The sequence below is a fragment of the Haliotis asinina genome, chromosome 6 (assembly GCF_037392515.1).
Source record: "Haliotis asinina isolate JCU_RB_2024 chromosome 6, JCU_Hal_asi_v2, whole genome shotgun sequence".
Lineage (NCBI taxonomy): Eukaryota > Metazoa > Mollusca > Gastropoda > Lepetellida > Haliotidae > Haliotis > Haliotis asinina.
Window position 1 is genome coordinate 44,429,792 of NC_090285.1, and position 20,726 is coordinate 44,450,517.

Below are 20,726 nucleotides of genomic sequence, written 5' to 3' on the forward strand. Positions count from 1 at the left end.
TTTCTTTTTACAACCATAACATGTGAAACCAAAGTAGCCTCGTTTGTGTCGCAAACAGGGGATTTAACTGATTTTCCGATACGCAAATGTAACTTATTACCTCAATTCCCCCTAGTAACCAAAATGGCGGAGACTATCTGACCAATCAGAGCCCACGCCATCTGTTTCTGCTGGTCTGCTCTGACGCCTGGAACTTTGATTTATCGATCCAAATGATTAATTACATAACACGGTCTGCTTTAATCATATTAGTAATTGCGTTGTTTCCAAGGCACCCTAAGGTATTCGCAACGGGAATCCTTTCCTGATCGATGGGGATTTTATTTGATTATTTCAATTTCTATGGTAACGGAGGTTCCGGTGGGCCGAAATACCTGTTTGTCTTTCCTTTCTGTCAGTACGACCCTAAAGACTAGCAACTCTTAACAGCGTGGAATGTAATTTTCGTAATAGTACTTAAAGAGAGATGTCGCGAAGAACCAGTGTATGGAGTTGTGGAGAATCCACTCGTGCCGTGTGAGCTGGCAACCGGTACTGTCTCAATCAGGCCTTCGGAAGGTGTTGCAGAGCGCTTAGTGCTTTGAAACGCGCAACGTTGTTTTAATCTGTTCCCAGATATGGTTTTGTGGTAACACAATTATCCACTGTTTACGATGATACTATAATGCTAAAAATGGTTGTTCGGGCACGTGAAGCTACTTTAAATCACAGACCAAACCATTGTGGAGTAGACCCGTGTAGGTCCCGGGATAGAATGGGCCTTCAGCAACCCATGCTTGCCATAAAAGGCGACTGTGTTTGTCGGGATCGGGTGGTCAGGATCGCTGACTTGGTTGGCGCATGTCATCGGTTCCCAATTGCGCAGATCGATGCTCATGTTGTTGATCACTGGATTGTCTGGTCCAGACCCGATTATTTACAGACCGTCGCCATATAGCTGTAATATTGCTGAGTGCGGCGTAAAACTTAAGTCACTCACTCGCTCACTCACTGTGGGATGAATGCGCTATAGTATTTCTTGTATTTTTGTTTTACATTTTCTGCATTACGTTATGGTCTATTTTGTAAGAGTGTAGGTTTAACACTCTTGGATGTTTATATTATCTAATTAATCATTTTGATGTTTTAAGGCAACGGCAGTGGTAATTAACCACTGTGGTTAAAGCATTCACTCGTCATGCTGAAGGCCCGAGTTCGTTTCCCCACATGTGCACGAGGTGTGAAAGCCATTAATGATGTTACTGAGATATTGCTAAATACGTCATAAGACTACTCTCACATACTAAAATAATCTTGTTCATTACTTATATTTGCCCCGGTGACCAAGGCAAGTGTAACGTTTCATGGTATTCATACTAGTGTATTGTCCAGTGGCGTGTAGTGGATGCTTTCCATAGACAGCAATCAAGGATGGCTCTGATGTTCATATTTACTACTGTTCCATTACTGAAACACTCGGGATATATATGCATCTTTCATGTTTGCCTCTGGAAGTAACAGAATGCTTGGGAAATCAAGGACTTAACTCAATAGTCATAATGACTGGAGTCTAGAGTTCTGGAATTAACATGTAGATGTAACTGTTTGCAAGGTTAACAGTAAACGTTCTGTGGATGCCATATACCTGAATAAAAAAGATTCTACTTTTAGTTTTGACCAAATTGGATGAAACACGACTAACATTGATACCAGTCAAGGTTAAAACAGCCACTGATAGTTCTCCTCGTCGCTCATAAAACCGCCACATATATCAGATGTCGATCTAGTCTTAAAGGGCACATTCTTCCTGTAGTTCCCAAGAAGATCTAGTGTGTGGATATGCTGTGCCTTCATCTTATGAGCCATACACACACTCGGTGATAGGTGATTGACATTTTCATGAAATACCTGTTGGCCTTCTCTGTATATGGTTGATAGCTCTTGAAGGAAATATCGGTACAATCTTCTGTGATAAGGGAATGTATTGTATATATCCTAACAGGAATTCAGCTTTTGGGGATAAGCAAGTCCACTGTGAGTGAGTGAGTGAATGTGAATTTACACCGCTTTCAGCGATACACCTGCAATGTCACAGCGGGGGACACCAGAAATAGGTTTCACACACAGCACCCATGTAGGGAATAGAACTTGTGGCTTCTGCGTGACGAGCGGACGCTTTAACCATTTGACCACCCCTCCGCCCGTAAATTCACTGTGCAAAATAAGAGGTAACGTGCACCTGTGAGTTCTGATCTCAGACTGACACTTAATCGTGACACTTTATCCCCACCAGCACCATCTAGAAGCGTAAAATTAAGCAGTACAAATACGTGACACCGGAAAGACGTTAGGGTGGACGTTTAAGAGGCTTTAACGTCAAGCAGTCTGTAGTGAGCACAGGCTTCAGTGTGTTCGAAAAAAATGTTATTCACAATATATTTTTATCGTGTTATCATGCCCTACTTATTCGTTAGATAGCCATTTCCTTCTTGAAAACATCAGTCCATCAAGCTGATAGCAAGTCCGACCGCTCCGTATCGCCTTTCGTTGTCTGTGTCGTCTGCGCAAAGCACTTGAAACCTGCAGGTGATATCATACATGAGGGCCCGGTTGTTAACTGACTGCAAGACACTCGGCTCTAGGTTCCCTGGTGCTCTGGTGTCGGGTATAAAGACTTGTTTACGAGATGCGATTTATGTTCTCAAGTAATCACAGGTGACATAATGGTATCTGCTCGGGGTTGTGTTTCCCTGGACATGAGTTGTATGGGATGAAGACTCCTGGTTGATCCCTGGTCGATCAGGGTAATGTGACATAGCACATATTGCAGAGAAACGGAAAGTACATTTCGACTGCCTGTTTGTAAAATGTCTGGTTTTTATTAAGTCTGTTGGTGTGAGTAAACCGCATTATTTTCCCGACTGTCTAGTCCACTCTGCAATGCTAAAGCCTTAAATGCAGGAAGTATATAAATGTGTTTGCTAGTATTTGTTACTATGAAACTTATGTACATTCAGAATCTAAGCCTCGGTTTAAAATAGTACCTAAAGTAGTAATAGTTGAAGAGGAAGAAGAAGAAAAAAAAAGAAGAGGAAGAGGAAGAAAAAGAAGAAGAGGAAGAAGTAGAAGAAGAAGAGGAGGAAGAAGTAGAAGAAGAAAAAGAAGAAGAGGAAGAAGAAGAAGAAGAACTTCCATACTTTCGGGTACCCATTCATGACAGCTTATCCTGGCTCGTATGTAGGATTACCCAGGCAGTGTAACAGAAGACCAGCTATTCGGGTCACAAAAGTGTTATCGAGTTCTATCTCATGACATCGTACCTTTCGAGTTCATATTTTGATTGAAACACATTAATACAAATATAACACATTAATGTTAAAGTAACTTCTTCTAAGTTGCATTTTGTCAGTGTGTTCGGAATAATAGCCCAGTGGCCAAAAGCATTGTAAAATTATGGTCAGAACTGTGTTTTTGTTTGTTTGTTTGATTGATTGTTTGTTTTGTATTTGTTTTGTTTTAACGATAATTTCACTTTCTTTCTTCTTGGCATACGTCACGAGCGTTCGGGAGAAACGCTGACTGAAAAACACGACTCTCTAAATCAGGAGAACTGACTAGAACCGGTCATGCTTGCCATTAGGAACTTCATGATTTCGCTAATCACCCAAACAGAATCTGAAGAGCATAATGATGATAGTGCACTCATGATGGTCTGTTTTATCAGTCAGAAAAGTAATCACACAAAGACATTAGACATGCGCCTGCGTAGTTAGTTCCAGGCACGGTTCCACTGAACAGACCAATATGGTGTAAGCCCTCGAAGTCCACAGACTGAAGCCCCGGCGGTTTAATGAGCTGTTAAAATTAATTAATTAAATTCATTTAAATTCCTTGGTTAAATGTCACTATTTTACATCATGTAACTTCCAGAACAGATTTCAGCTGCGTTAGCACTTTTATTTTACCACGACGAACAGAGGGTTATAAAGCGTGGCAAACAACTCACATTTTGTTTTCGTCTCAGACATACAGAGTGTTCGTCTACGATGCATGTGATGCAGACCATTGAACAAAGTATATCCAGAAATATCCATGCAGGTAGAACATGTGGCAAGTCTAGAGTACCGGAAGTTCATTTTGAAAGTTTCTGGGTTCTTCTTCCTTTAGCTTGTCACACAGACCATGAAGCAATTATCCATGAAAGTCCACGCAAGTCTAGAAAATGTGGCAAGTCTAATCTTCCAGAGCTTCAGATTGAAAATAAAGAAAGTCTCGGTGTTCCTTTTCATTATGTTTTGCTATGATCATTTTTCTGTAAAATAACAGTTCATTTCAGAGACTGGTACTTAGTCTGCTCTTCCTTATAAATTATGGTTACTATTTAGGAAACCTTTTTCTGTAAAATATGTTCATTTCAGAAACAAGATGTCAGTCTATAGTCTGTGTTAACGGGATCCTTTTCATAAGACGATGATGCTTGAGGCTTGGACACTCCAGATAAACGTAAAGCTGAGATTATTCTCAAGCGGATCCCGGGAGCATGTTGGTCAACGTGTCCGGCGGCTGTAATGGCAGTTGGCCACATTTAACAACGTTGTATTGTATTGCAGATCGATAGTTCACTGAGGCTTGATTGATCGGACAAATTATCGTTAACCTTAAGCTGTCTTCTTAAACCTCCATAAAGAAGAGAATTGTGTTCAAGTCATTAGAGACCTGGATGAGACCTTAAAGAGAAGCAGGCGATCAATTAGCTGCCTGCCAGCTGGTACATTGACAACACCACCATCATTTACACCTCCAGTCAACACCAGTAGCCGTAAAATGTGGAACAATACAGACAGAGACGTAAATTGGAAATAAAAATATGATTTATGTTCGTTGTCATAAACGATACAAACTGTACTTTCTGAATTACGCGTGTCCAGTTGAATTGTTCTGTAAACGTTGATGCATGTGAGATAGACACGAATGTATGGGAACTGCAATAATACTTAGTTAATGAGAGAGAAGGGGAATAGTAAGAGAGAAGAGGAGAGTAAGAAAGAGAGAGACAGGGAGGAGAGTAATAGACAGAACGGTGAGTAAACGAAAGGAGGGCGGAGTCGGGGTGGGGGTGCAAGAGCTAGAGTTCGTATAAGCCCTTCTGGCGTATTGCGAATTATGAATTCCACCAAAATACGGTGGGGGAAGAGGGAATAGTAAGAGTGAGGAGGTGAGAGAGAGAGAGAGAGAGAGAGAGAGAGAAGGAGAAGGGGGTGTCCATAATAGGCCCTTATGGCGTATTGCGAATTATGAATTCCACCATATTTCAGCCTTTCATATCAACATTTCGTTTCATTATCTCATCTTTTGAATCAGCCCCCGTTTCCGATTCAGTGACCGAAGCACATTAACCCCCACGTACAAAGCAAAGGTGTACCTCTATGTTAAAGATGTGCCCCAATAACTTGGTCTTTGTTGAGGGCCGCAGCTGTTTACTTTCGCTCCCTGTATAATCCTCTTTTCCGAGGTATTAAACCGGAGGGGGCGTGTTGTTGAAGTAAGCATGGGCTCTCGGAAGCCCACTGAACACTTACGCGACAACACCGTGTTCATTGTTATATCAGGCTTGTCAGATCGTTGTGACTAAGTGAAGTACATAGAGCCATTTTGTCGGGAGCCATTTAACTGCAGTGTACCTTAACACTTAAAATGACTTGACGCGCAGCTTCATGGAGTTCGCCTCCCGCGTGTCACAACAAAAGAAGATCATTGCCTACAAAGTGTATGTTCACGACGGGGTGCCATTGTGCGAAACCCGGAACATGCCACCGTAGCGAGTCTTCAGAATTTAGGTTCAGGAAGCCATGGCCTTACATGCAGTCGAATAGAGAAAGAAGTTCATTTAGTCACTGAATTCACTCACAGGTGTACATTCACGCCTATTGAATCAATTCAATGAAACAAGCTTCTCTTCTTGTTGCAGGAAAGTTGGGACTCAATACACTTCTGGCTTGCAATCTTGTCAACAGTTTTCCTTCTACCTACTACAAATGGGACATGTGTCACTGAACCCTACTGAGGTTCCTGTGCAACTCAGAAATGCAAAAACATGTTTTATAATTGATCGTGTACATTCTTTTCCTCGTCCTGTTTTAAGGCTTGTCTGTGACCAATGCCACTTTAAAACTACTAGACACTAAATGTAAAACGGTACCAACGACATAGTCTTCAAATGAAACTTAAGAAATAAGTAACGCATTGATGTTTAACGATGTAAGTATACCCTACTCTCATTGAACATTACATCACGTTGTGAAGAGTTATTTCCCTTGGCCTCCAGGATCCTCTTTTAATAGGTTTCAAACTTGATCATAGGCGCTCCACTATTTTTCATTGATGTCAGCTGTAATAACTGGAAATCTATTTTTCTTTTCTTTGTTTTTTCATATGTACTTTTCAGGACTTTTACAGGCACATCATTCTATTAGTATACCAACACGCATTTAGCACTTTCTTAATGTAAATTTATGTGTTGGAAAGGAAGGCTAGTTTCACAGGTTCGTGTAACGCAAGACAATTGGCTTCAAGCTCATTGTGAATGCTCAGTCTTAGCACCAAATACAAGGATCTGTTTTCTTAGTTTTTTTCTAATTCATTGACAAAGAAGGAACAAAGAATAGGGCTTAACAAACATCCTTGTCTTACCACTTCCTTGATTATATAGTTTAGTTCAGATTGCACAAATGATTGAATAAATGCATCGGCATGCACTACAAATCCAAGCTGTCTATGAGGTTGACATTCATATGACCATCTCATCCCACCACGTACCCATTCACTGCTGTCTGAACAGAGGCAACTTAGAACAAAACCTACTTGATGGATGAGGCCACATGTGTTTATGTGCTTCGTTGTACGGCAGGGGATCCTTTCACGGAGTAAACCTTACTAAAGTTAACCTTAACTCCCATTCTTTAACATTGCACTGAGGTTACCTTGGTGACTTACGGTCCTCTTTGTGCTTTGTGCCCTGGAACTCTCACGATTAATTTCTAAGTCCTGTTCTTGATAAACTATACAATGCTTCTTGTGGATTCATATAGGTAACGTACACTGACTATCGTTGATATTCCGTACCTGAATATAATCTGAAGCGTTTTAACATAAGTGTGTTTAGTTATGGAAGCTGTCTAAACATGCACTCATCAGGAATGAAGAAAAACTCCATTTGTAAAAACGTGCCGGATCGTAGAGTTGATGATAAATATACAAACCACGAACAGGACTGAGATTGCATGCCGGTGTTGACAATTTGCCGGACTGGACAGGTGCCGGTTTTGAGAGCTTTCACTGTACAAAACTCCTGCGGTATTTGCACCGGAGCAGTGGTTTATAGCTATATAAATTAAAGTAAGAGTTGTCTCGACTAACACACTATCGAGTTTCTGCGCAACAGGTAACCCACTAGACCATCTAGTCTCTGAAACACGTTTTACAGAAAAATCTTCCTAAAAATAATCATAAAATATAATTAAAAAGAACCGAGATAAATTCTTCATTTTCCTGATTCTGTGGAAATCTAGACTTGCCACATGCTCTACACTTGCATGGGCTTTCTTGGGTATAATTTGAGAGTAACTCACGTGTGTCCAAACTACCTGAGCAATAATAATTATTATTCTTTCAAAACTGTTTCCAACACCTTTGTAAACCAACATGTATAACTACAACCAACGCAGCGCCAAGATTTACCTCTCTGTTTTCTTCTGACTGACACATTGTGTGAGAGTCCGTGACACGCCACTGCACCTGAAGCCAGATCCACGACTATTCCTAAGTCGTCATCGTGCTGACATGTTGAAATGTGATGTATAACGTTACACGACTGTTGAAGCCTATTTCCGTCAGACTCCATTACAAACACGGTCAACGGGATCGTTGACAAAGATCTTTGTCCCCTCTGTCTTAGCAGGTTTACTGTGTGAGGTTTGTTTGGTACAATGGCAGCTGTCATGCACATCTGGTGACGTTTGTGTTACCTTCTTAGCTAGTCCAGCTTCAAAACTTAGAGGAAGGGGTCCTCTCCCTCCTAAAAGCCGCGAGTTCGGTTGCTCTGGTTGGACAGATTATTCACTTTGTGTGTGTGTGTGTGTGTGTGTGTGTGTGAGTGCTTGCATAACTGCGTACTTGTTTGGCGAAAGGAGGGGGTAATGTATAAGTGTTTATCTCATGTTCAAAGCTCAGAAATGATTTGCTCCTTTCAGTTCTAAAAGTACTGGGGACCAACATCAGGTGGTTGTAAATCAGTTTATGCCCTTGACTTCTATCGCAATGCCTTCTTTGCGTTACATATATCGTAAACCCTGTAATTTGAAATATACATTATGACAGACATTTTAAGATGGTAATTGGACGTGTCTGTCTAAGATTGTTGCCCATACGGTCGACCACTGCTCTTCCTGGCTCAGCTTTTCCCAGATAGCTGGTAGTTGGTACGGTTTAAACCATCATTCTGTATACTTGTCCCTAATATGGACTTCGTGTAGCGGTTATAATCTCCAGATGCCTGTGACTGATATTCATATGTGCCACCAGATGGCAGGTATGTGAGGATTAAGCAGAATTCACAAAAGTGTTACCTTGACACCGCATTTATTCCGAAAGTCGTCAAACAAATATCAGTTTTGTGGCTCGGATTAGGAGACATATTTCCCAGTAATCCTTCAGACTTTGCAAACTGAAACATAACCAGTCACATCATTAATGGCCTACATCCACACGAGCGGTTGCTCCTAAAACCAAAAACCCATCCCATCTTCTCTACTCACGCCTTCCCGCAACAGATTTGTTTCAGATCCCTCATAATCCCTTTGGAAATGTTGTGGAATATCTCGTATAGCCAATTACATGTTAACCCTCGCCAGATGGTAGGGTTATAAGCACCATTGAGGAAGTCTGTAAAGGAAATATGCCGGTACACCCTAAACATCACCTCAAGTATAGATCTTGAGATTGATTCCTTATTTGTGTGTAATACGTTCCCGCAGGAAGCAGCTAGGTCGTCGGAGCGATCTGGAATCAGAATAGGAAATAATTACACCTAGTGGATTTTTACTTTGAAACAAGGATTAAGAGGTTTTAGTATTAATTGTTTGTCTGCAGCGCTCGACGGGAGTGCCAGAACTAACCAGAGGAGCTTCTTTACGGACTTAGTGAACCCGAGAATGTCGGAAGCGTTACATTCGCAGTTCTGTCGGGAATGTCAGTGTATTAACATAGACACTGACGAAGCTGGTATATCTAAGATATTGCTTTGTTTGTTTGTATAAACAAGCTGTGCATGTATTGACTTTGAGCTCGACACGGAATGTGTTTCAACGTTGTTGTTTTTTACCACGGGGTATGTATTTTATCTAACTGTACCTGAAACTGTTGTAGGTATTCAACACGGACTCCTGACCCATGTTCTATTAGTGGCGACAGTGATCTGAAACAGTACTGATCACGCTGAAAAAAATGGAAAAAATACACAATCACGTGATATTTCTATGACACCTGCTTTCTGAACTTCCGGTTATCCCGACCTGAATATGTGTAGGGTATAGTTAGTCCCAAGTCGTCATGTGAGGATGTTCACTGCAAGTTTCAAGTTTCACTCAAAATCTTCCGCCTCAAACCAGTACGTAAAGGATTCTGTGTCTGTAGCTTAGGCAGATTTCAATCAAATATATTTTATTGCGTTTCACTCTAGCCTGAAAGTGAATCTGACAGGAGACGATCTCAGTTTGGACCCCCTCAGCTGTAATTCCGAAGGTTGTTAAACAAGGGTGTTTTGCTCGCTCCCCACGTCCTGCAATCATTTCAGCTCCCTCGTGGTCACCCAGACATGGAATATGGCGTTAAACTACAAAGTAATCTCCGAACCAAATTCCCAATGTATGCACTTAAACTTATATTTTTTTAAACTCTGATTAGGTCGTCAAAGAAAACTTCAAAGTAAAGTTTTAAAATAACCCGTTTTACAAAAAGAAGGAAAAGTCATGATATTGCACGCGAAACTTACATTCAGTAAACTCTTTAGACTTAGACATAGGACAGGGTAGAAATAATGTTGAAATATTTCCCTCTCTTAAATCCACCGATGTTTATTATTTTTCTATAACAAAAGAACGTCTATTTAATGGAGCGAGGACAGAACGACACATGGTGAACTCATCACTGGGCGTCTACCGCGCGGTCCCTCCGAGACATCGCTATTAGTCGTTGGTAAGAGGAGTTCCTCAGGGAGGGGAGGGCACTGCCAATGTGGAAAAGAGATCGTTAAATGGTTTCTCAATTGTAATGCGCAGCCGGAAGGACGCATTTCCAACATCGCCAAATAGGACCCCGGTGAGAAGAAACCCGGTCACGATTAACGGAATAATTTACGACCAGCCATTTCCAGAATGTTAAGTTTGAAATCAATGGACATCTGCATAGCATACATTCAAACGATGACAATGTATGTGGAGTTACGGTGAATTTGCGTGCGAAACAATTTAATCTCGTTGTACGAGTGGTTACAGACTATGTACCTGAAATTATAAAGAAAATATATTTTTCTGTGGGTCGGATATATTGTCCATTCTTTTTCATGTAATTGTGATGGATTTTACGTTGGGTGGAAACCAGTGCCTAGATTTTCGAAGCTCTCTTAGCACTAAGATAGTCGTAAGTTAATGTTAATGCATGGCACTTGTGACTATCTTAGCGCTAAGAGAGCTTCGAAAATCTAGGCCCAGATGATATTTTTAACGTGTCCATAAATGCTACGATCAGATCTCATGTGACAATTACATACATATACTGTTAGTTAGTGTAATGAACACTAAGATCTATTGATATTCACTATGTAATCAATATTAAAGAAGTTATATATCTAGAGAATTCTCCTCGTTGCTCGTATGCATGACGAGGGATGGTAGGGTAGCCAAAGACCCGAGTTCAATTCCCCACATGGATACAATGTATGAAACCCATTTCTGGTGTTCCCCGCCGTGATATTGCTGAATCAGGCGTAAAACAATACTCACTCACTCATTATGACAAGAATATGGTCAAATATCCTTGTGGATTATTTTCCAGCATGCAAATACACTTTTCTTGGCATCAAACCTTGATATTCACTGCGACAAGCTATTGCACGACCCACAGCGCCACACCCTCATGTGACCTGTTTCACAAAGCGATCTTCTTGCTATAACTGCCGTAACTATGACAGTCCCTGTTTCAAATGGTAAGAGTCGACAGCTATGTCGCCTTTAGGGACATCTTCTGCGGGGCATCCTTGTTTAATGCCTCGCTCTTGGGAGACACATGACGAAAGGGGTCGGTGATAGTCTGAGCTGTTTAGGCCACTATCTGAGAACAAGTTTCAGCTGAAACTATATTTTTCGGTGGGGGTGGGTGGGTTGTTGTTGTTTGATCTTCAGCAACCCATATTTGTCGCAAGAGGCGACTAACAAGATCGGGTGGTCAGGCTCGATGACCTAGCTGACACATGTCATCATATCACAGTTGTGAAGATAGATGCTCGCGATATGAGTCATTGTGATGTTCTGGTCCAGACAATAAGAGACCACCGCCATACTAGCTAAAGGCGTCTTTAAAGACAAACAAACAAACAAAAATGAGCAGTTATTGCCATATACACACACTAACGTTATGGATAATATTCGTTACCAATATGGAACCGAGTCGGTAAAGCACTTGACCAGTTCCTTCACCTGACCCACTCCAAACCCGAAGTGGAACCATGTATACATACTTCCAGTATATTAAAGGTTTTCTGGTAAAACAGTATATAATGCATTTATCATTTCGATGATCTAGAGGTCTCAATACATACGGTATGTGTAAATGCTTGCTCCATTTTCAAAACCATTTGCAGATGTAGCCATTTGATAGCTTACAAAATGACAGCAGAAACCATCGCTTGTCTGTTTTCACCATCGTGGTGCACAGATGTCCCGTATTCCTGGAACGGGAAGATGCATATCTGAATATATCGCCAGCTGAGCGGTAGCAAGTGCTTAGTTGCACAGCTTTGCTTGTTTTCGAATTCATAAGTACATTCGTATTTTAGTACAGGAACAGCTGTGTTTAGATAACATCTGTCCGGTGTGTTTGACACAATAACACGTGACGTACGCAGACTATGATGAAACATACTGCTGGGAGATCCATAACCTTGCTCCTAGGCTCTACTGAGTGCTGAGGCCATTTATGTTTAGTAATTCTATCCTTTAAAGAATTAAGTATAGACACTTATCAACGAAATTATAAATTATTGCCTTAGAAACTTGTGCAAGTCTATAGGAGATCCACTTAGCTAGAGTTGCGTTGGGTGATCGTAACTCCCACACTATTACATAGACTTAAGACAGTCGTAGCGCTAGGGTGATCGTAACTCCCATACTATAACATACACTTAAGACAGTCGTAGCGCTAGGGTGATCGTAACTCCCATACTATAACATAGACTTACGACAGTCGTAGCGCTAGGGTGATCGTAACTCCCATACTATAACATAGACTTACGACAGTCGTAGCGCTATTGTGATCGTAACTCCCATACTATAACATAGACTTACGACAGTCGTAGCGCTAGGGTGATCGTAACTCCCATACTATAACATAGACTTACGACAGTCGTAGCGCTAGGGTGATCGCAACTCCCATACTATAACATAGACTTAAGACAGTCGTAGCGCTAGGGTGATCGTAACTCCCATACTATAACATATACTTACGACAGTCGTAGCGCTAGGGTGATCGTAACTCCCATACTATAACATAGACTTAAGACAGTCGTAGCGCTAAGGTGATCGTAACTCCCATACTATAACATAGACTTACGACAGTCGTAGCGCTAGGGTGATCGTAACTCCCATACTATAACATAGATTTAAGACAGTCGTAGCGCTAGGGTGATCGCAACTCCCATACTATAACATAGACTTACGACAGTCGTAGCGCTAGGGTGATCGTAACTCCCATACTATAACATATACTTACGACAGTCGTAGCGCTAGGGTGATCGTAACTCCCATACTATAACATAGACTTAAGACAGTCGTAGCGCTAAGGTGATCGTAACTCCCATACTATAACATAGACTTACGACAGTCGTAGCACTAGGGTGATCGTAACTCCCATACTATAACATATACTTACGACAGTCGTAGCGCTAGGGTGATCGTAACTCCCATACTATAACATAGACTTAAGACAGTCGTAGCGCTAAGGTGATCGCAACTCCCATACTATAACATAGACTTACGACAGTCGTAGCGCTAGGGTGATCGTAACTTCCATACAGTAAATAGACTTACGACAGTCGTAGCACTAGGGTGATCGTAACTTCCATACAGTACATAGACTTACGACAGTCGTAGCACTACGATAGCTTTCTGAAATCGGCCCCAGGTGTTTCGCTTGGCTGATCGTAACTTCCGTACTTTATTATACACTTACGACTGCCGTATTGTTACGATCGCTTTATGGAACGGGGTACACGGTGCCTTTGATAGTGTTACACTAAGGTGATAGGAGCTCCCGTACTTTGCTGTATATTTATTTCAATGGCTTCCGTGAAGAGCTGCCAAACTTATATGAAGTTAACTGAGTCGCTCAGATTATGATTGCGTGGTTGTCTAGCGGGAAAACATCCAACCTTCCCAATTACGGTCTCGGTGTCCTAATTTCATTATAGATAAAACAAAAATGACAAATAAACAAAACAGTTTGGCATGGGGAAGCATTATATCCACAGGTTTCACTGAATTGACTATTCGTCGTTTCGACCTTCGGGACTTTCCTAGTATCTAGCTGGAAGGGATATTGTCCAAAGAGCAATTATACTCAACTCTCTCCCATGTACATAAATGCGATAATTGGGATATTGTTGCATCCTCGTGTGGAGGAAGTTCGTATCGCATTTCTTTACTGTCAGTCACGTAATCATCATAATAAGTAACATGAGTGAACAGTTCAGTTTTCCTCTATATCGTTGATATCCTATGGCGGACTGCATGTTTGAATAATCAATGTAAATCATGCACTGCTTGTTATTTATTCTTACATGTCATATAGAATATTGATGAATCTGAATGTTCTGGGCAACACTCATCCTGCTTAATTTTCGTATATTTTGACCAGTTTGTGTATACAGGTATATCAACGAATGATTAGTGACTAATTAATGAGGTATGAATGAATCTCAATTTGTAATCGTCGTGAGAGCATGGCCTCTCGTCCAATGCGCTGCAATTCGCCGTGCACTCTCGTCTGTGGGGGTACATTCATCATCAGCTTCTATGCTTCAGGGTTTGGCAGCACCGTTCTCTTAATCGTGGTAAACGTTTGTGACCTGTATCACTTGGGGGTTCTTCCATTACTATATACTGAACAGCAAAAGAAACGAAATGTTCGAAAATATGAAACCTCATAAAATTAAGCTTTCATATTCATGTCTTCTATTTAAACAAAATGATAAAAGAAACATAGTTGCATTTCTTTCCTCTTCAGTATATAACATGGCCCAATATGGCGTTAAACCTACATTCGTCAGTGTAATCAGTATGTATGTATATGTGTTTAAATATATGTGTGTGTGTGTGTCTCTCTCTCTCTCTCTCTCTCTCTCTCTCTCTCTCTCTCTCTCTGTGTGTGTGTGTGTGTGTGTGTGTGTGTAAATGGAGCCAGAAGCACGTAGGCCTTTGTCAGAGAGTGAATGGCCGTTCGTTGAGTTCTAATGGTTAAATGACGTCATCATCAGATTCTTGAAAACATAATATTTGTGCTAGAACATGTTTTACTTATTCGGATCAGGGCTGTGTGTTAGAACGCACGTATGCATACATATGTCAGTAGACGCAGCGCCCAGTGCAGGACATGTGTATAAGGGGGAATGTTCTTGTGTGTGAGAGAACGTCTTCTCAAAATGGCGAGAAATTGATCCTTGCTAGCACAGGTGTGTCCGCTTTTCTCTGTGTTCGGGGATGTAAGTAAATACCAAAACACCACCATTGCGATGGTCTCAAAAAGGCCAGAGCATATTTCTCCGGGGCAGACGCATTGAATCATCTGCTCGAAATGGAAGTGCAGATTGGAACCACTCATTGTAAATTCCGGATACCGTACGACTAGAGTATAGTCTGTTTCGTTATTCGCCAGATGTTCGCTCACGTATTGCAAGGTGCAATAACTCCAAGAAATATCCGTCATCAATTCAGAACATGCCGAAGTACCCCGGTGCAGTGATTCGTTTTGACTCGGCATTTTCCGTCTAGAACGGTATATACATTCTAGGAACGTGAGGCAAACGCTGTGTTGAGTTCGTTCCCAACCCCAACATCATCACTGTCGGGTGCTCGCGCGCAAGCGACAATTGCACAGAATCTTCATATTTTTATCCCAAACCCCTCATGTTGTGATATGTACATGTCTTCTGGTATATCAGTTTAATGGATTGGTGAAAAGATTATGACTGACTCTTCATATCAATTTGCTTTCATTTGTTTCATCAACCTGATTTGAGATTACAGACTATCGGGAAATCACCAAAATTTCCCTTATTGTTCCTTCACGCAATAAAAGTACATGATAATTGAAAACATTTGAACTTAAATTACAAACATAAAACAACAAGGAGGGGAATATTCGGCGCCATGTCAGTCGGCCGTATGCGTGTTCAAACCCTTGCATGGCTATAGGTCGTCGAACGCAGTGGGGAGTTATGACTGCTGGCAGCAACGATGTGAAGTGCTCCACAAACAAGCTACTGCTGTGCGGAGCTTATGGTTGAAGATGACGAGTTAGTTTTCCGATATCAGTAGACGGGAGTCTGGGTTATTTATGTGATTAGGACTGAATGACTTGTGCTCTTGTGTCTTTTTTCAATGTCGGGACTAACAATTACTTACCCGCTAGAACGACAGGGAAACTTGATGAATGGACGGTGCCACACGTTCTTCAGTATGGATTCGAACTGTTCTTCCAATGATCCATAACGGTGCGTCTCATTGTATTTTACACCAAGTGAGTGAGTATTGATGAACGCCACTTTTAGCAATATTCCAGCAGTATCACGGCTGAGGACACAAGAACTAGACTTCTCACGTTCCAACGGTACGGGATCGAACCCGGACAGGGTTTCGGCATGATGAACGTACGTTTTTGCTGTTAGACTTCCCCAACGGTCCTTGTTATGACATTACAAACACAACGGGTTAAAAACGTTTGGGTAGTGTGTGTTTTTATGGGGTTTTTTTTGTTTGTTTGTTTTGTTTTGTTTTGTTTGCTATATTTGTTTTAATTGTAATGGTCATACATATTATACTATCGTCTAGGCAAATGGATCTTCCCATGTTGTTTTGAGACGTTATATCCACTGTGAAATAGCATCTCATGGTGCAGCAAAACAAACACAACTCTGTTAAATTTGGTACTACATGACTTTTCTGTTTGAAGATAATAATGTTATCAATCAATATGCGTTTTAAGAAATTCATCTATACTTTGTACTGAAATGGTGTAGACCTATGTATGTAGACTTTGTCTCGTTGATAAATGGTTGAATAAAGGCGATACGGCGTAAAATTAACTCAACTCAACGAAATAGCCACTGGGTCCACAGCTTACTATCGGGTCGCCTTTCATTCTCATAGCTCTTGGTATTCGCTGCAGGTGTAGTGTAACAGTATTGTCATGCACCACCGCTATGCCAGCATATCCTGGCTGAAATAAAGCTGAGGAGGTCCGACAGTATTATAAAGCATCGAGGTTGCACATATGTATTGTATCTGTATCGATGATTCTGGATTTATTAACTTGAGGAAGGTAACATATTCCCACAAGGGCTTAAACCTCAATCTGACATGTCACATTACTGGCAGTGACGTCGTTCAACTGTGACCAGCACGTTTGAAAGCAAGTGCTAATGTAATTGTGTACTTAACCAACCTAATATATTTTTTGTCGAGTTGCCGGTTTTATGCATCATAATCAGCTGTTTTCCTGTTTAGGTTTACCTGTGTCAACGGATGTTGAATTATTCATATTAGCTAGACATGAATATTATCATAAGATAAACATAGTTAGTATAATTATGTAGTTTGCACTATGGTATGATGTGACATGTCTCATGTAAGTGTGAATAACAGTAAGCAACATAGAATGTTTTTCGTGCAAAATTAGAAGAGTAAATATCATACTAGTCGTTCCCACGGTCACTGAATCATGTTATTTTCCCTTCCGTCCGCCATGCACTTAGTCTGAATCTTTTGCTTTTTCTGAAGAAGTCTAAACTTTTTAACGGTTAATGAATTTGTGGTAACACTGCTTTCAGCATCATTCTAGTTATGTCAGCGCATACCAGTGAGTGAGTGAGTGTGATTTTACGCCTTCTGGTTAAAGCGTCCGCTCGTCATGCCGCAGACACGAGTTTTAATTCCCACACAGGTACAACGCGTGAATCCCATTACTGTGTAACCCGCCTTGATATTCCTGGATTAATGATAAAAGTGACGTAAAACTAAAATTATTCACCCCTTTTCCATTTAAGTTGTTTTGGTTTTATGTCACTTATCGAAATGATATTGACTCATTCTGAACATTCTGATCTGAAGGCATTATCATTTCGTCATATGTGACTCGTAATGGAAGTTATACAAAGCAAGATCTTCGAACAAGCAGTACTAGACATGTCCACACTCAAGCGCTCACACACGCCCCTGCACAGACGCGCGATATCTTCAATCCGTATGGTACTGGTTGGAACCACCAAAAAGTGTCTACACCCATGAACTTTTAATAAGCGTGCTCGTTATGTCATTATGCATGGTCGCAATTTCTGTATAAATAAGCAATTAATATTCCTAGAAGCACGCGAAGCGTGTGTATTAAAATTATATTTTCATTAATAAAACGAAGTAGATATGTTAGGGGGGGTATCAGGATAAGATATAGCTAACACATGAGCAAAAGCTGTATAAACATCGCCATCATGTTAAACGAGTATACACTAACTAAACAAAATAAAAAATCAATGACGCAATAGTAGGCAAATGGGCAATTTTCATACCATGAGATAAATTCTTTCATACATCCTGGCAATGTTTATTTGTAATATAATTATAATCAATATATAAGGTTGATTCGCTTTGTACACGACTAGAAATATCTGGACGGGTTCCGTTAGTGTGCCTATCTCTTTGTTAATATATATACTGACAGTCGATCATCGAGGTTTTATTCAGTTAGTGAGAGGTATACGATATGATATTCGGTCAACTCTGCTCTATAAACCGAGACGGGTCACATTCTTTTTATAGCTCCAGAAGTAATTTAAGACAAGGTGGAAATAAAATAGGTTCACTGAGTTGCAGTCCGTTGCGTTTTGTGGGTTGTAAGGCGCGTTTAAAACCGTCTTAGTATAGCGATAAGCGTGTTAACTGTCATATGGTTCATTTTATCTTCCTTATCGTCAGAGAAAAAGATTTCGTTGCGTATCTTGAACTATCTTCCTTCCAACAGAGTTCACACACGTGCTTTGATGCGCGCTATATGATTAGGGCACTAGAGGATTGTGGGTATTGCCGTCCGCCATTTTGTTGTGTGTTTGTCCTGTCCTGTCTGTGTGTGTTTTCACGTGGATAAAAGGTAAGATTTTCGAAGGCAAATAACCACAAAAACTTCCTCGCAGCGACATTAATGTGTGTAGATTACATTTATATTGTAAATATTGCATGAGCAGTGTCTCGCTTTGACTGTGCAGCGAGAATTCACTGTCGATATCAACTCGTGTTTACTGTAGAGTTAGCCACTGGTTGAGTGCGGAGAATGCTGTATCGAAGCGAGCAATGCCTGAGAACTACCCAGGGTGTTGCGGTACAGTGCTTTTAGTGTAGCTTGGGAATAACTAAAACTACTGTCTAGAACTGTTAAGAGATTATGTGTAAGTTACGTTATGCTTGTCAGAGCAACATTTACAAAGTTCGCAAATTCAGATTTTGACAATTCGCCTTCTAAATTTAGAACGTTGTCAGCGAAGAAGCAGGTTGTAGATGAATTTTCATGTGAAAGGTCGAGAGTAATAGATTTTTATCTGAGACCCGGCAATGTCCTAAATTCTTACATCTTGTAGGATTTTGCCAGCTGAAAAAAAGGCTAGAGCGAACTTTTTTCCTGGCAAGATTATGGCAACTGCGCTTGGGTTGAGATATGTGGGAAACCTCCGAGCAGGTGTTTGGCAGTCGAAGTGAAAAATCATTACTTGGGAAGCTAATCAATCCTGGCACTATTAGGATGTCTGCTCTCGGGAATGCATGTTTGAACTTGTAGGAAATAATTCCATTTTGTTCTCTGTTCATGCATAAAACAATATGTAACATCAGTCAGAACTGACATCGGGGAGCAACTACGCTCTGTAATCTGCAGTAAGCTAGCAGTCTTTGGCTATCTGTTAGTAGTATTCTGAATGTTCTGACTTCAGGATTGGTAAGAAACACTTTAGTCCAAATAAATTATTTAATCATGTTTGATATACCATGCCCTTCCATTGTTGATAATGTCAAATTGTAGGCCAGGCATCATTTCTGCTCTATATATTTGCTCACCTACAACAGTAAGTGTGAATAATGAAAATGAAATATTTTTCTGCAAAATGTAATTTTTTTCGTATGAGGATGTTTATCAGTTTTATTGTCAATAAGAGGAGTCTGCTTTCGGTTAAGGTTTAATTATTATGCTTCATAATTTGTAATTTATCAACAGCCTTGGCCAATAATTTACTAAACAAACGAGTACTTTAAAATGGGTGTGGGCGGGTATACCATTCTCACTAGTGGACAAATCCCCATGCTAGTTGCCAGTCGAAACCCAATATACTGAGTTATACTATATGCAAGGGAGAATGAATCTACATTTCAACCAGTCTTTTCTCCTTACATCACAGTTTAATCCAAATGTTTCTCTTTCACGCCAGGGCATGAGGGGCAAATCTTTGTGCTTCTGCTAAGCTTTTCAAGCCAGTAGCCTGTATTGTTGATTCTGAAAGGGTTGTATTAGATCTAGATAAGTAGCTCTGAGCTAATTCATGCTGTAGATTTGTTGCCTGGCATTGATCTTGAGATTAGCGCTGGCCAGGTTCTGTGTATGGCTCAACATGGAAATATGTAATATAAGATTCTCTCCCTGTGTTTTCAAGGTAATCTTACTTCATAATCAGGAATGAATAACTACCTCTTTTGTTCTGTGGTAGAAAGTGGTATTTGGGAGAGGGTTGTTTAGACCTGCACCAGTCACGAAGGGAACTTAAAACATCCATGTATTTCCTTTTTGATCAGGAATAGACCGAGGTTGTGCTGGCAGATTTGGAAATATCCGTCTTGTGAAAGAGTGTTTTGGATACAGACATGGAAGTTATGGTGTAAGTTGCCAAATTTAGATAAGATCTGCTGGTAAATGTGTGGTTGTTCTGAGGGTTGAGCTGATAAGGCATACATGCTTTGCCTTTTTGTGATAAGTAGATCAGAATATTTGTAAAACAGTGTTCAGTTTAATATGCACTCATTGATAAGTTCAGATCTCATTTTAACTTGTTTTCACTATTGCAAAAATGTTTCTTGCCATAAAACCATTTATTTTCACATTTGCTTGAGGTTTTAGTATCTTGCAAATCTTAGAATATAATGTGAAAATTAAGTACCTGTTTAAGCACT

At 40.6% G+C, this 20,726-nt stretch overlaps 1 protein-coding gene across 23 annotated transcripts in view; it reads left to right on the forward strand.

The window, feature by feature from the left end:
- The window catches only part of LOC137287441 (CUGBP Elav-like family member 2), a 227,569-nt gene that overhangs the window by 140,572 nt on the left and 66,271 nt on the right, over positions 1 to 20,726 (forward strand). For 5 of the 23 annotated variants that reach the window (XM_067819721.1, XM_067819729.1, XM_067819733.1 and 2 more), the window contains exons 1-2: positions 18,586 to 18,666; positions 20,352 to 20,434. The exons of 11 other annotated variants lie outside the window; for them this stretch is intronic. In XM_067819721.1, the coding sequence (XP_067675822.1) occupies positions 20,421 to 20,434 (14 nt within the window). In that variant the 5' untranslated portion in view covers positions 18,586 to 18,666; positions 20,352 to 20,420. Of the gene's footprint in view, positions 1 to 18,561; positions 18,667 to 20,351; positions 20,435 to 20,726 lie in introns of those variants that run through there. 7 more of the 23 variants (XM_067819727.1, XM_067819732.1, XM_067819734.1 and 4 more) reach the window with 3 other exon arrangements.